The sequence below is a fragment of the Tenrec ecaudatus genome, chromosome 8, assembly GCF_050624435.1.
Source record: "Tenrec ecaudatus isolate mTenEca1 chromosome 8, mTenEca1.hap1, whole genome shotgun sequence".
Lineage (NCBI taxonomy): Eukaryota > Metazoa > Chordata > Mammalia > Afrosoricida > Tenrecidae > Tenrec > Tenrec ecaudatus.
Window position 1 is genome coordinate 14,675,001 of NC_134537.1, and position 14,367 is coordinate 14,689,367.

General features: G+C 37.2%; 1 protein-coding gene across 6 annotated transcripts in view; it reads left to right on the forward strand.

The window, feature by feature from the left end:
- NLGN1 (neuroligin 1) overlaps positions 1-9,777 on the forward strand; it is an 808,081-nt gene extending 798,304 nt beyond the window's left edge. For 3 of the 6 annotated variants that reach the window (XM_075555594.1, XM_075555598.1, XM_075555600.1), the window contains 3 exons: positions 3,381-3,566; positions 7,216-8,005; positions 8,955-9,777. In XM_075555594.1, coding sequence (XP_075411709.1) covers positions 3,381-3,566; positions 7,216-8,005; positions 8,955-9,777 — 1,799 coding nt within the window. Of the gene's footprint in view, positions 1-3,380; positions 3,594-7,215; positions 8,006-8,954 lie in introns of all 6 variants that reach the window. The other 3 variants (XM_075555596.1, XM_075555595.1, XM_075555597.1) reach the window with 1 other exon arrangement.
- The last annotated feature ends 4,590 nt before the right edge of the window (positions 9,778-14,367 follow it).

The following is a 14,367-nucleotide window of genomic DNA, read 5'->3' on the forward strand; positions in this document are numbered from 1 at the left end:
AAAGGATATTCAACGTACCATGGGCTGCCAGAGCAAACAAATATTCATGGAAACAAATCTGCTTATAGCCAGAATCTCGCTAGAATGCAGGTGGAAAGCCTTCTCCCATTCTTGGAACTGATTTTCAGAGGGGCAGAGAAAAAGAGGAAGACACCCACCCCACCCAAGGATTGATTAGTACAGTGGCCACAGCAACACGCTCAAACAGAACTACAGTGGGTGAGGAAGGCACAGGACCAGGCCATGCTTTGTTTACTTATTCATAGGGCATCTATGACTCAGAACTATTTGAACAACTATCTAGTATAGGTTAGTAAAAGAAATGTAGTGCTAATAGGGTTTCAGTTTTTACAAGAATGGGCTTATTCCCAAACAAAAGATGTCTGGATATGTCTTCTGTGTTCACTGGGAGGCTGCAGACAGGTTCTCTCAGCAATATGTTTTTTTTTTTGTCTCATTAGGGTACCTTCAAAATAAAAGTCCAACGAACACAGTGGCTTTTGAGGGGCTCTGCTAGACTAGTTTAATGCAAGGTAGAAAAGTCAGCTCAAAAGATTTTGCCATTGTCCGGGGGTTTTCCAAAGTTAACTCAATAAAGCTTATGGAAGGACGGAAGATGATCAGTGAGGCTTATTATGAAGTTTTGAGAAAATTGAGAAGCTAATTTGTAAGAAAATTAAGTTATACTGAGGAATTTTCCTTTTTCTATCATAACAATGCACCTGCTCATTCTTTGAGGATCGCAAGAACTGTCCTACAAGAATTTCATTGAGAAACCATTTCCCATCCACCAGATAGACCGATTGTATGGTTTCAGATTTCTCTGTGCTCAAAACTCAAAGACATTGAAAAGGAACATGATTTGAATCCCTGGAGGATGAAAAATACCCTACAATTTGTATGTGGTATCAGATGAAAAGCGGAATTCTTTGGGAAAGGGTTAGAGAAATAAAAATACCACTCTCAAAAATGTCAAACAACTAGATTGGAGAGATGTTAAGAAATAATAGCTACACCTTTGGGTATATTTCTATTTAAGATTTCTGTGATTTTATAGCAATAATGTTTGTCTATCTATATATACATATTTACAAACATAAATATGCACACATATATATAAATGCTCAGACACAGGAGGGCAGGCCCAAAGGTACTGCTCCTCTCTGTCCGGTTCATACAGCATAGGTTAATTACAATAAGACATTTTAAACATGACTCTGCATGCAATGCATTGCATGACTGAATGCAAGTTGTCTAAGGAATACCTTTGGAAATATAGCTGCAATATCTAGGACCATTTAATGTTCCCATTATTATATAGAAAAACACACACAGGACTTAGAGTTCATAATCTTGTAGAGTTCATAATAATGTCTTCATATTTTAGTAAATCACTCAGCAAAATGTACGTAATCATCTGTTGTATGCAGAATAGTGCTAAAGAATTCCTTGTCCATCCATATATACTTCATAGGTATAGATTAATTTACTCAATGTATAGATTCTATAATCATAATGTTTTTATAACTATAATTGATTTTCTGGATTATTTTATTTAAAACAAAGGTGTATTTCAAATTGAATAAAGTAATTTCCTTTAAAAGTATTGACCATTATGTTGATTTTGTACAATAGACTCACAATAAGAGAATACACCTGGAATTTCTTTTTCTCAATTAGCTTAGTAAATTTGTTGATATTAGAAATCAACTCCCTAGTATAATTAATTTACATATAATGCATTTCTAAATATTTTCTATGAAATATAGAGTCCATAAATTATTTGGTAGTTTTTAAATTGTTTTTCTACATATACTAGTGTAGAAATAGAGAGTAGATGTTTATTTTACGTGTTATATTTAACACATTGCAACAACGATTTAATCAGAAAAACGGATGAAGCCTTACTAAAGTTATATCTTTGGTTCTTTTCTGAACAGTAATGTCCATCTTAAAGATGTCTGGATTAGGTTCTAATAAAACAGTATGAAAAAGGAAAAAAAGAGCAAGATTGTAAGACAGGGCCACACAGTTTCAGTTTGTTCTATGAAATTCAAGACAACGATGACTTTGGAAATTATCTGGGATCAAATGATACTAATACTGGCTACAAAGAAGAAAAGCCCCATAAATGCCAACACCACAATATATTTTTAATTCACTTTGTTGTTGATTGAGATCCTTATAACCACTCCTCTACCTCCATTCTCTCTGGTATTCAACATAGGTCTCTCATGCTGATCAGATTCACTGAAAGGTACAGTCCTGGGCACTCTGAAAGAATCCCTAGCAGTGCAGGGGCGAAAGTACCTGGTAGCTACCAAAAACTCAGCCATCGGACCCACCAGCCACCCTGCAGGGGAAGATGTGGCTGTCAGCCCCCATAGAGTTTACAGCCTTGCTTGGAAGCCCTCAGGGGCAGCACTACTTTGCTTTACAAACTCGCTTTGTGGCAGAATAGAGTGTATGGCAGTATGTTTTCAGTCAAGTATTACAGAAGCAATATAAGCCAGGACTCTTCAAAAACCTACAACTGTTCTATACCGTTTAATTACTGAACTGATGAAAATGCTTATATTTAAAATATCCCAACTGAAGGTGGTCCCTAATGACATCGATCACAGTAGTTATTTCTTAATTCTCAACCTTAAAAACACTTGTTATACTTGGCTGCTAACCAAGAGATTAAAGGTTCAAGTCCACCCTGAGGCTTCTGGGAAGAAAGCCCTGACAACATATTTTTTTTTAATCAGTCATTGATCCTGAATTGGAACAACTCAATAGCAACTATTTTAAATTACTATTAATAAAAATGTACATATGCGTATACATGAAAAATGTTGTGTATAATTGTGTGGAGTTTATAAAACCTCTTTCACAACTTTTAGCCAAGTACTTGGGCTATGCTCTCTCTAGTCCTGTGACCCTGCTACAAATGCTTTAAATCCCAGCCTGGCAGACCATGAGTGACCTGAGGACTGAGACTGTCTTTGATGCCAAATATACATGTACTCATCATTCCCATGATAATGTCCAAAGGTCTCCATCAAGGAGCTTGGCCTCTGCCACAACTCGCTGGAGACCTTTCAGAATGTTTTCAATCCCTTTATCTGCCCTCTGTTACTTGTTACCTAGACAACCTAAGAAGCATTTGGGAAGTTCAGGGTCTTTTAAAATTTTAGTCACTGCTGCTATTCCTACATCAAATCATTTTGTTCTAGTGGAGAACAGTTTCTACAATAGAACTGGAACTAGCCTCACTTTGACTAACACAGCCTTCTGTTGTATTTAAACTTTATCATTTTAATTAATGGCAACGCTAAAAAGGATGATTCTCAACTGACTTCTCTTTTTTTTTTTCTTCCACTTCTGTTTTTCAGGTTTCTTAAGTACAGGCGATCAGGCTGCAAAAGGAAACTATGGACTCCTTGATCTCATACAGGCTTTAAGATGGACTAGTGAGAACATTGGATTCTTTGGTGGGGATCCCTTAAGAATCACTGTTTTTGGATCTGGCGCTGGGGGTTCATGTGTCAATCTGCTGACTTTATCCCATTATTCTGAAGGTAACCGTTGGAGCAATTCAACCAAAGGTATTATGCAGGTTGCAACTTTTGACAATTTGGGTGTCTGCATGTCACCACCATCCGTAGTATGTGATGCTTTGTATATAGTTCTCTGTACAAACTCAATTGTTGTTTTATAAAAACTACGTTTCTTCAGCTTTTCTATGCATGTTTAAATTTTTCTCAAACTCCTTTCTGGGTCTCCTGGGATGCTTTGTAAGAATGCCCTGTCAAACAGACTTCAAAATAGAATGAGAGTGACTTTTCTTTCTTCCAAAAGAGCCCTGGTGTGGTAGGTGTTCAATGCAAAGCTATTAGGCACAAGGTCAGTGTTTGGACCCCGCTGCGCTGAGAGAGAAAGATGTGGCAGTGTGCTTCTGTCCAGACAACAGCCTAGGCAGCTCTGTGACAGTTCTGCTCTGTCCTTCTGAGTCGCTACAAGTCAGCACTGACTTGGTGGCCAAATTGTGTTTTGTTGGGGAGTTCCTTCTTCCAATGGGGTGATCCTTGGGTTAATCAAAGATGTTCCCAGTCTTGTCCTCTCTTGATTCTGCAAGCAAAGAGAGGAACTTTTAGGATTTTTTATGACCTACTTTCAAGATAATAGACAGTTTCAACCATTCAGTAGTAGTAAGACAACGAAGAAGCTGTATGGTAGTGTGTCTGATAATGCGTGCTTTCACTTGGAGAGAATGAGTGTTTGATTAAGCTGCATGCATGATCCAAAATTGTCAAAGCATTGAAGTTACTAGTAGAGCTTTTGATTAAAAATAAAAACACATTTTTCTGTGATTTAAAAGAAATTTTTCAATTACAAAGTGTTATTCCTTCCCCCGTCCCGCCCCCCACAAAAATAAACCTTATGAGGCAGCATGCAAAACAGAGACTGCTTGGATTAAATAAATATTTCTATGTCTCTATCATCTGGCCATAACATTCCTTTTCCAACATGCTTGCCCAAAAGTCATCATGTGGTTCTTCAGAGATTTCCATTTTACCATGAGTTTAGTCTCGTGTATAGCCACATTATTAATTTTAATATTTACAAGAACACCTTTGTTGGAGAAGCCAACAGAAAACAAATATTTTCTCTTCTTAATAGTAGATAAAAAGATAAGCAATATGTATCAAGATAAACTGTCTTGAATTTTCTTTTTCTAATATGCATACATATCAAGTATCAACATTAACAAGTATAATTCATGAAGCATATATAAAATGGAATCCTGTGAAATGAGCACCTGTCATAAATATTTTTATAGCAAAGTTACATACAGATTAATTTTTTTAAGAATAATTTATTAAATGAGTCATACATTATTAAATGAGTATATTTATAAGAATATATATTGGAAGAATCATATAATATTTTAGGCTGAATTTCTCAACATAGCTTACATAACCACCTAATTTATATTAGCATTCTGACTGAGATGACAAACTGACATATATAAACATCCCTAGTTGTATAAGAATTCAAGTTTATAATTAAATGGCTTGTTTTTAAGTGACTTTTTTTAATGAGGAGGATTAGATTATTCTAGCCTTAGGACTATACAAAAACCAATACTTAGCTACACCAACTTCAGGACGTCTGTGTCAACTTCTCAAGGTCATTTAGCCTCAGATATTATTTCTGCCACTTTTTCTATAGCTAGTTCTAGCCATTATTAAACTAAAAACCCAAAGCTGCTGCCCTTGGGTTGATTCCAATTCATATTAACCCTGTGGATAAAAAGTGGACATTCAGTGGATAGAAAGATCAATCCATTAATTCATCAGTGCTGGCCTTCCTAATCACTGACTGATGGTGTGGTAAACAATGGCCAATGGCTGTACAAACAGTTTCAAATGCATCACTAGATTACATCCTTCCGTGCTAGCTGTCTATCCCTTGTGAGAGACACAGATACTGGATGGCCCCGCCCTACTCCCATCTCTTCAAACAAAGCTGCCTGCTTTGGCCAGGAGATGCTCCTTGGAATCAGGGTGCTGATTTCCTGTCTCCAATGCAGACATAGACTCTAAAAAACATTGAAGTCCCACAAAGACTGTGGCAGGCCTGTATCTACCACAGAGCAACCAAATTTTACAGCAACGTAATAAGCGACTGTCACTAAGGATAAAACACATGATTTTCCCCCCATTGTCGTCTGAATTGTACATTTCAGGGTGTATTTTATACAGTGTGTATTTTCTCCTGAAGGCACAGACACACGTGTGTGCCTACATAGTCAATGCCCTCGAAGGACTAAAATGGGGAGAAAATATAGAAACCAGAGGGCTTGTTTTAGTTGGAATATGTTCAGTTAGTAATGTCTTTCCCAGATCAAGTGTGAAAAAATAAACACATGGTCTATAGGATTTTTATAAAGGATATGCATTTGTACAGTTTGCTATAAGATACTTGGCTTTAGCAAGCTGACATATGTTCATATATACTCCAGAAAATGAAAACCAATTTAAATTCATATTGTTTAGATCATGCATACTTTTAGAATTGTCTAGAAACACCATACATACACACTGATGAAATAGTCATGTGTCCAGGGAAATCTTAAACTTTGCATTTAACTCAAAAATGATTTAGCACTTTACAAAATAAGCTATTAAGTATTTCATTTATACATATGAATACTAAAGCATGTGTATAACTTGTTGAATTATAAAGCTATATTTGAAAGTTGATCATAAATATACATTATTAAAAGAAATGAGAAAATTTGTATTTTTAACTAAGAATTTTATTACAAAGTAACCTAACAAATAAATTTAAAACATTTAAAATTTTGAATGACATGCTGACTTTATCAAACTGCATATGGGCCCTGATTTACAATGCTTAAATGCAAGTAAGCACAAAGTCATATGATGTGTACTGTTCATCCTATGATAAAATATAAGTGTGCACAGTCGACGGAGGAAAAAAATCAAGTCACCCCCACTAAATCATTCTCCTGATGGATGGCTTTTTCTTTAACCTCGTGAAAATACTTCAAATATTATGTCTTCTTCTGAAAGATAAATACTTAGCATACTATGTCTGACATGAGGAGCTGGGAGAGCATGTCTGAAGTGATATTCTGTTTTATGTTCTTGAAGGGCCACCCCCAGGGCATTCCCCATTCCCCGCTCCAGTAGCTTTGTGGCCCCTCAGCATCTCTTGTCCAACTGAAATCTGCTTAAAAGAAGCACAGAGAGCCATTCTGATGGGCCCCCAAAGCAGGCAAATATAAGAAAACCCTGCCAAAAGACGCTGAAATGTCTGATGGGGAGTTTTCAAAATGGGAGAAGGTTGACCCCACATCTGACTGGTTGCATTGATTATGTAAGTGTTTACATGATTATTCAAGAAAATCTTTGGGGCTCTTACCAATAGTATCTATGCCTTTTCTTCCTTGCTTCTTTAGACCCTCTGCTCCCTGAGGCAGTTGCTACCAAAAACACAAGATGTAGGCTTAGCTCTCTGGCTCACTGAGCCCTGGGGATGGTTTTGTGTGCCTTCTATTAAGAAAAAACACAAACGTCTCTATATACCTGTTTCTTGAGTTGCACTTGAGTTTTTAGATACGTGTTTAAAATATCAAGTAATATGTTATCACAACGTCATTCAAAGTTTATCTGAAAACTCTTTTGTCATTTCTTATAGGACTTTTTCAACGAGCAATAGCTCAAAGTGGAACAGCCTTATCCAGCTGGGCTGTTAGCTTCCAACCTGCAAAATACGCCCGAATGTTGGCCACAAAAGTTGGGTGCAATGTGTCAGATACCGTAGAGTTAGTAGAATGTCTGCAGAAGAAGCCTTATAAAGAACTCGTTGACCAAGATATTCAACCCGCACGATACCACATAGCCTTTGGACCCGTCATTGATGGCGATGTCATACCAGATGACCCACAGATATTGATGGAACAAGGAGAGTTTCTCAATTATGACATCATGTTAGGCGTTAACCAAGGGGAAGGCTTAAAATTTGTCGAAAATATAGTTGACAGTGATGATGGTATATCGGCTAGCGATTTTGACTTTGCTGTTTCAAATTTTGTTGACAATTTATACGGATATCCTGAAGGCAAAGACGTTTTGCGAGAAACAATTAAGTTCATGTACACTGACTGGGCTGACCGTCACAACCCTGAAACCAGAAGGAAGACCCTCCTGGCGTTGTTTACGGACCATCAGTGGGTGGCCCCAGCCGTAGCTACCGCAGATCTGCACTCAAACTTCGGTTCACCCACCTACTTCTATGCCTTTTACCATCATTGCCAAACTGACCAGGTTCCCGCTTGGGCAGATGCGGCGCATGGAGACGAAGTTCCCTATGTGTTGGGAATCCCCATGATTGGCCCGACAGAGTTATTCCCTTGCAATTTCTCCAAAAACGACGTGATGCTGAGTGCGGTGGTAATGACATACTGGACTAATTTCGCTAAAACTGGGTAGGTAGCTAAGGGCTTAAGGTCAATGTTAAAATGATAGCAAAGTATCCTTGCAGCCGTTGAAAATCGTACTGCACCCAAAGTTTTAGCACCAGAAAGAGAATAAATCCTTTCCTTCAAAAGCAATTCTATATTGTATTGTTTTTATATATATATATATATATCACTGCTCTATTAGGGCTTGCTTTTAGAAGTTTACTAAGAAAATATTTTGGGGGGCTCCGTTACAGTAGCAGCCAGTATAAATTTTCTTGTTTTGGGAAACACCTTGGGATATTGAATTGCTCAGGATTAATTATTGTTGTTGCTCAATAATAACACCTTTTATAGTGTTTTCCAATGCACCGAACTGTACACCCTTCAATTCTCTCAATAACCTTGTGAGGTTGTCAGGACAAGGAACATGATAATTCCCACTTAAGAAGGCGCTTGTGGTTCTGAGACCCTCCTTTAACAGATAAGGACTCTGAGACCGGTGCAGGCCCTGGCGGCGTTGAGCTGTGTTATGCATAGGGCCACTGGGGTTACCAGTGCAACAGCGCCACTGCTAGCAGCTAATAACACGTCTAGTATGTAGCAGCGCTGAGTGACAAACCTGCATCGCTAATTCCCCATCCCCAATTATTTGTAATACTTCATGCCTTCTCTCCCAGTTTACCAAGCGAGAACTCATATGCAAGGCATATAGAACATCACTGATGGATAATTTAATAAAAACTTTTAAATATTTGCATAGATAATAGCCAATTTCTAAATGGGTAGCAAGGACCCTACTGTAATAGGAATCACCAGCATTATGGTATAATCCATCGAACAATCCAGCCTCTATGCAATTGATGTTCCTAAATGAACCCACATGGATGTTAGAGCCCCCTCTAAAGCCCTGATTTTTTTTTAAAAGGGGGTAACACAAGTTTGTTCTCATGGTTTCTTTTTTTTCCTTTCCTAGTGATCCAAATCAACCAGTGCCTCAAGATACAAAGTTTATCCACACCAAGCCCAACCGCTTCGAAGAAGTAGCATGGACCAGATATTCCCAGAAAGACCAACTTTATCTCCATATTGGATTAAAACCCAGAGTTAAAGAACATTACAGAGCCAATAAGGTCAACCTCTGGTTGGAGCTGGTCCCTCATCTGCATAATCTCAATGACATTTCTCAGTATACCTCGACAACAACTAAAGTGCCATCCACCGACATCACTTTCAGACCTACGAGGAAAAATTCAGTACCTGTCACATCCGCCTTTCCCACTGCCAAGCAGGATGACCCCAAACAACAACCAAGTCCATTTTCAGTGGATCAGAGGGACTACTCCACAGAGCTGAGTGTCACCATTGCAGTTGGAGCATCGCTGCTGTTTCTGAACATCTTGGCCTTTGCAGCCCTTTATTACAAAAAGGATAAGAGGAGACATGATGTTCACAGGAGATGCAGCCCCCAGCGCACCACGACCAACGATCTCACCCACGCACAAGAAGAGGAAATCATGTCCCTCCAAATGAAGCACACTGATTTGGATCATGAATGTGAGCCCATCCATCCGCATGAGGTGGTTCTTCGGACCGCCTGCCCCCCTGATTACACACTAGCTATGAGAAGGTCACCTGACGATGTTCCTTTAATGACACCCAACACCATCACAATGATCCCCAACACAATACCAGGGATTCAGCCCTTACACACATTCAACACATTTACTGGAGGACAGAACAATACTCTGCCTCATCCCCACCCCCACCCCCATTCACATTCAACAACCAGGGTATAGCCAGAGAAGAGAAACAAACTCTATTTTTTTGATGGATTGCAGTGCAAGGTGACTGAAGATTACTTGGCTCTCAACCTACAAGACTCTTAATATTTAAATAAGAAGGAATATTATGTGAATATAGATATCAAGGATTTGGGGGGTTTTCAAAATATGAAATGTACATATATACACAAGCCAACTTTAAAAAAATGGATTTCAATTGCTTGAGGCAATTGTTCTGAATGATACTTTTTCATTCACATTCAAGAATTAATTTTTTGAAGATTTAAGTTACGTGATGGAAATTAGGCATGTGGAACACCAAACAGGAAAGAACTATGTCTGATATACAAAAAATAAATAAATAATCAAATTAAAAACAACAACAACAACTATGAATATGCACAAGGGACACACCAATGGAATGTCAGATAATTTTCACCAGTTTTTATTTGAAGCCGTTTTATTGTGTAGACCATATTTACATATTTGGATAAGTACACAAAGCACCAATGCTGTTAATGGCCTTAGCAGAGGCTCATGCTGAAATGTGCCAGTAAAGCAAAGAAGTTTAAAGACTGGCAGGTACAACATGATCACATAAGTGCTGTCAATATAAAGTTGTGGGGATAAAGGAAACTGGATATTTTTAGCACGATGTGCATGATAATTTATATGCTTGGTGGCTGTGCTGCTGATTAAGCCGTAATTAAAATTCTTCTCATCCCATTGGAGTTCTTAATAGAAGCTTCCTCCATCAATTGGCAGAACCTAAAGAAGATTTTAAGGGGCCAAAGTAATTACAATAAAATAATTCATAGTACTCTCGATGGTAGAAGGAATTAGTTATCAAAGGTATTGGAAGAAACTGTAGATGTAGTGGTGAATCCTCACTGATATGGATCCCAGGGGTAGGGTAGGGACGAGGAATCTGTGTGTTTTATGTTCTTTTCATTCCATCCAAATAATTTATAGAGATATTACCTGAATTGGACATGTATGACAGGATCTATAATTTGCTGTGGTTTTTGTTCTGTATTTTTGCTCCTTCGGTCAGGTGCAGTGTGTCCAAAGAGTTACTTCAACAGTATGTTGTGTTACGAGGGCGCCCCAAATGCTACCACGCTGATGACAGTTCTCAGTTAATTGATTTACTCATGTTGCATGACAAAATGTTTACTAATAATAATTCAATATAAAATTACGTCCCGGTTCACATCACTTATCTTTCTCACTGAGGCTCATTCACTGGAATTTACTCACCCAATCTCAATAGAGTACAACCTAGATACAGAACCTAGAAGGAGCGTCAACACCTGGAAGATTGTAGTGTTACACCTGTGTGTGATTTCAAAGGAATATTCTAAGACCACAGGAAACTCTTCATCCCCCTGTTGTTTACCAATAACGGTACCACAGACCTTTCCAAAACTTTGTATATGTAATCAGATGTACATTTATATTAAAAAATTGAGATGGACTTCAAGAGCACATCCCTGATAAATACTTTCTCTCTTACCTGTATTATATTTCTATTAGACTAAAGTTATGTGATTTTTTTTTACATTTTTTCAGATGACTAGCAATTTTGATAGTTTGTAAGATAATGCAAAGAACTTTCTCTGACAAACTAACTGCAGTAACAGAAACCTTTCTTTTCAGTTACTCTTTTTCAAGAATGAAAGATTATTATACAAAAAAATTGTATACTACTTGGTGGAAACAACTTTGTACATCTTGGCCATGCCACAGGCCGTTGCGTGAAATAAAGAGAATCTGGATAATGACTATTAGTCCAATGCTAAGAGACATGATCTTTGCTCATTAAAGAGCTAAAATGTTTATTGCTGTTTTGTCTTTTTTTAAACAAACAAAAAAACCCAAAAAACCTAGAACTAAAGAAATATGTCTGTCTCAAAGAATCATTTTTCTAGACCAGTCGGGTGTTTGAAGACATGTAGGTTACTTCTACAGAAAACACGACTGCAAGTCTCTTCTAAGATGATCCCTGATGAACACCCTAACAGGATGAATCTAGAAGCCCTGAGAACTCATGATTCAGGTCGGTTTTGTATTTTGGGGGTACCTATCATGTGAAGGTGATGTAGAAATAAAATGTGCCAGTGATTTTCAGTTAGAAACATAGGTTTCAATTCTGAACATCAGGGAAAAGATCAACTTGGAATGAATATTTCATGGAATGAAAGTAGCTAGGTTCATAATATAAGGATAATTAAACTATCATAAAGTAATAAACAGAAACTTATCCTTCTAAGATGATTTTAAAGCACTGGAAAAGACATTAACACTGAAAGATAAAAATCTACTTCAAGAACTTTCTTTGCCTATAAAACCCCCTCCCAAGAATATCAACTACTACTACTGTGTAGATATTGCTCCATTATTAAAATGAAAATTTAGGTTAGAAACAAGTCTTCAAAATCCAGTGTGGTCTACATACAGTTTTTGCCTGGTATGGTTATGCATTCAAGACTGTGAACTGCCAATGTAAATCCATTTAAAAATTGTTTGGCATCTAAAGAAACTGTTTAATCAGAGAAGTGGCTTTTACTATAGTGATTGAACAAATGATTAAAACAGAAATAGAAATGGCAACAAGATATGAGTGAATACCTCACCTGTACATGACATCACTAGGCAAAACCATACTGTCAACTATATTTTAATGGTGCCCATCGTTATATTTGCCTACCTATCAATTGCTCTACCTTTATCCATCAAATAATCTCTCTCTACCACACTGAAATAGGCTTTGTATTTTTTAGGGAAATGACTTAGGGAAACATCATGGCCCTATTCTTTCTCAATTAATTTCTGTAACTTTGTAGTATCAGTTTTGTGAAAGATAAAGCTGTCTCTGTTTTATTAGGATTTTCAAGTCATGTAATAAATTTATTTTGACTGAAGTATTAATTGCAAATTTTCTAATCACAGCAGCTGTTTTTTAATGTAACATGATATTCCACATTAAACAGAATATTGAGAACTATTTTTAAAGCTGAAACATGCTTTATATATTGAACATGTAAGAAATGTCTTGAATATTGTTTTGAATTTTAACCAGTATGTTCAAAATATATTTGTGTAGATAGTCATTTTCTTTAGGAAAAGAAAAGAAAGAAAAACACAAAGTTAAGAAGACTGTTTTTCACATTATTAATTAATTCAAAGTCCTCCTTTTGGGATAAAATTGCAAATAGTAAAAGCTGCTTAGACCTTACACAAACACTAAGTCAAAAAGACATTATTTCCATGTTTTGCTATTATATAAAATTGTCACCTAAAGTTTATCAAAGATTCATGTTGTTTTACAGTATGAATTTAGAAATGCAAAAGTGACCATTTCCATCTTCTTAAATTTATATTTAACATGACTAAGAGCAAAATCTAGTTAACAAGTCCAAGTAAATCACGAGGTTCACTAACAACGTTTATACAAATGGAGCATCATTTGCTACTGCATTAAAAATATCTACTCAGATTTGGAAAGATTATACGACCAGCTCAAAACAGAAAATCTGGGCAAAGTATAGATGCTCTCATTCCTCATTTCCAACTGAAAACTTGACCACAATGATGCTCTGATTTATCTTAGAGCTGTACCACCTGACAACACGAACAAAACTTTACCATGAAGATCCCCAGGACAACGCTATCATTCAAAGGAGTAAAACAGACTCGGTATTGTACACACATGTTGCTTTTCAGTCATTTCACTTGTTGGTCTCTTTGTGCTGGTCACACATTCAGATAGATCGTGAAGCAACAAGGAGAATGTGGTCCATTTGTTGCAGCTTTGAAGACACCACTACATAGAAATTACTGGAATGCTTCTCTTGGGCAAGTTCCGCCGAGATATTTTCATGGGACAAAAGGATGAAGGGAATTTTTAGGAAACTGCCAAACACCATGGCAATCCTTTGATGTTAGTAATTTTGTTTTCCTCGGTGTTACTGCTTCAGAGTATCGGCCTTTCCCTTCGTTTCCAGTAATTAGTTGCTATGGACTATCACTTTTTAATGTAAGCGAAAATTAGATCATTTGGTTATACGTGTGAAAACATGCTTCCAAACAAATTCAATTAATGGGCACTTCCCTGCTGAGATTTTGTTATCATTCATTTAATTATCTTGTCAAGCTTTTTCGTTACAATTGTCTTGACTTCTCAGTCAATAAGCACAGAGGATTGTTCTCACAGCCGTATGCCTCTCCTGCACTTGATAGGCTAATAATCTGTTTCACAGTTCCATCGGGGGTCTCTAAGAAGATCGCCTACTGATGGGAAACATTGGGTGACCAAGTGGAGTCTTTTTCAGAAGCATCCCAGTTGAATCCCATCCATGTGCTTTGCTGTATGTGTAGGCAGACCAAACTTGCACTCTCTTTGGTGATGGCCGTGGATGGAGAGCAGACTGAAATAACCATAGACAAAGTTTAGGTGTCTTTCTTCCTGGAGTGTTCTATCTAACACTGTATTATCATTATTTTAAATTCACAGTTGCTGATTATTCCATTTAAAAGACACAGTGGGATGACTGTATTATAAGTTGCCAGTAAGAACCATTTGCTTCGGAGAACCTTCTCCCG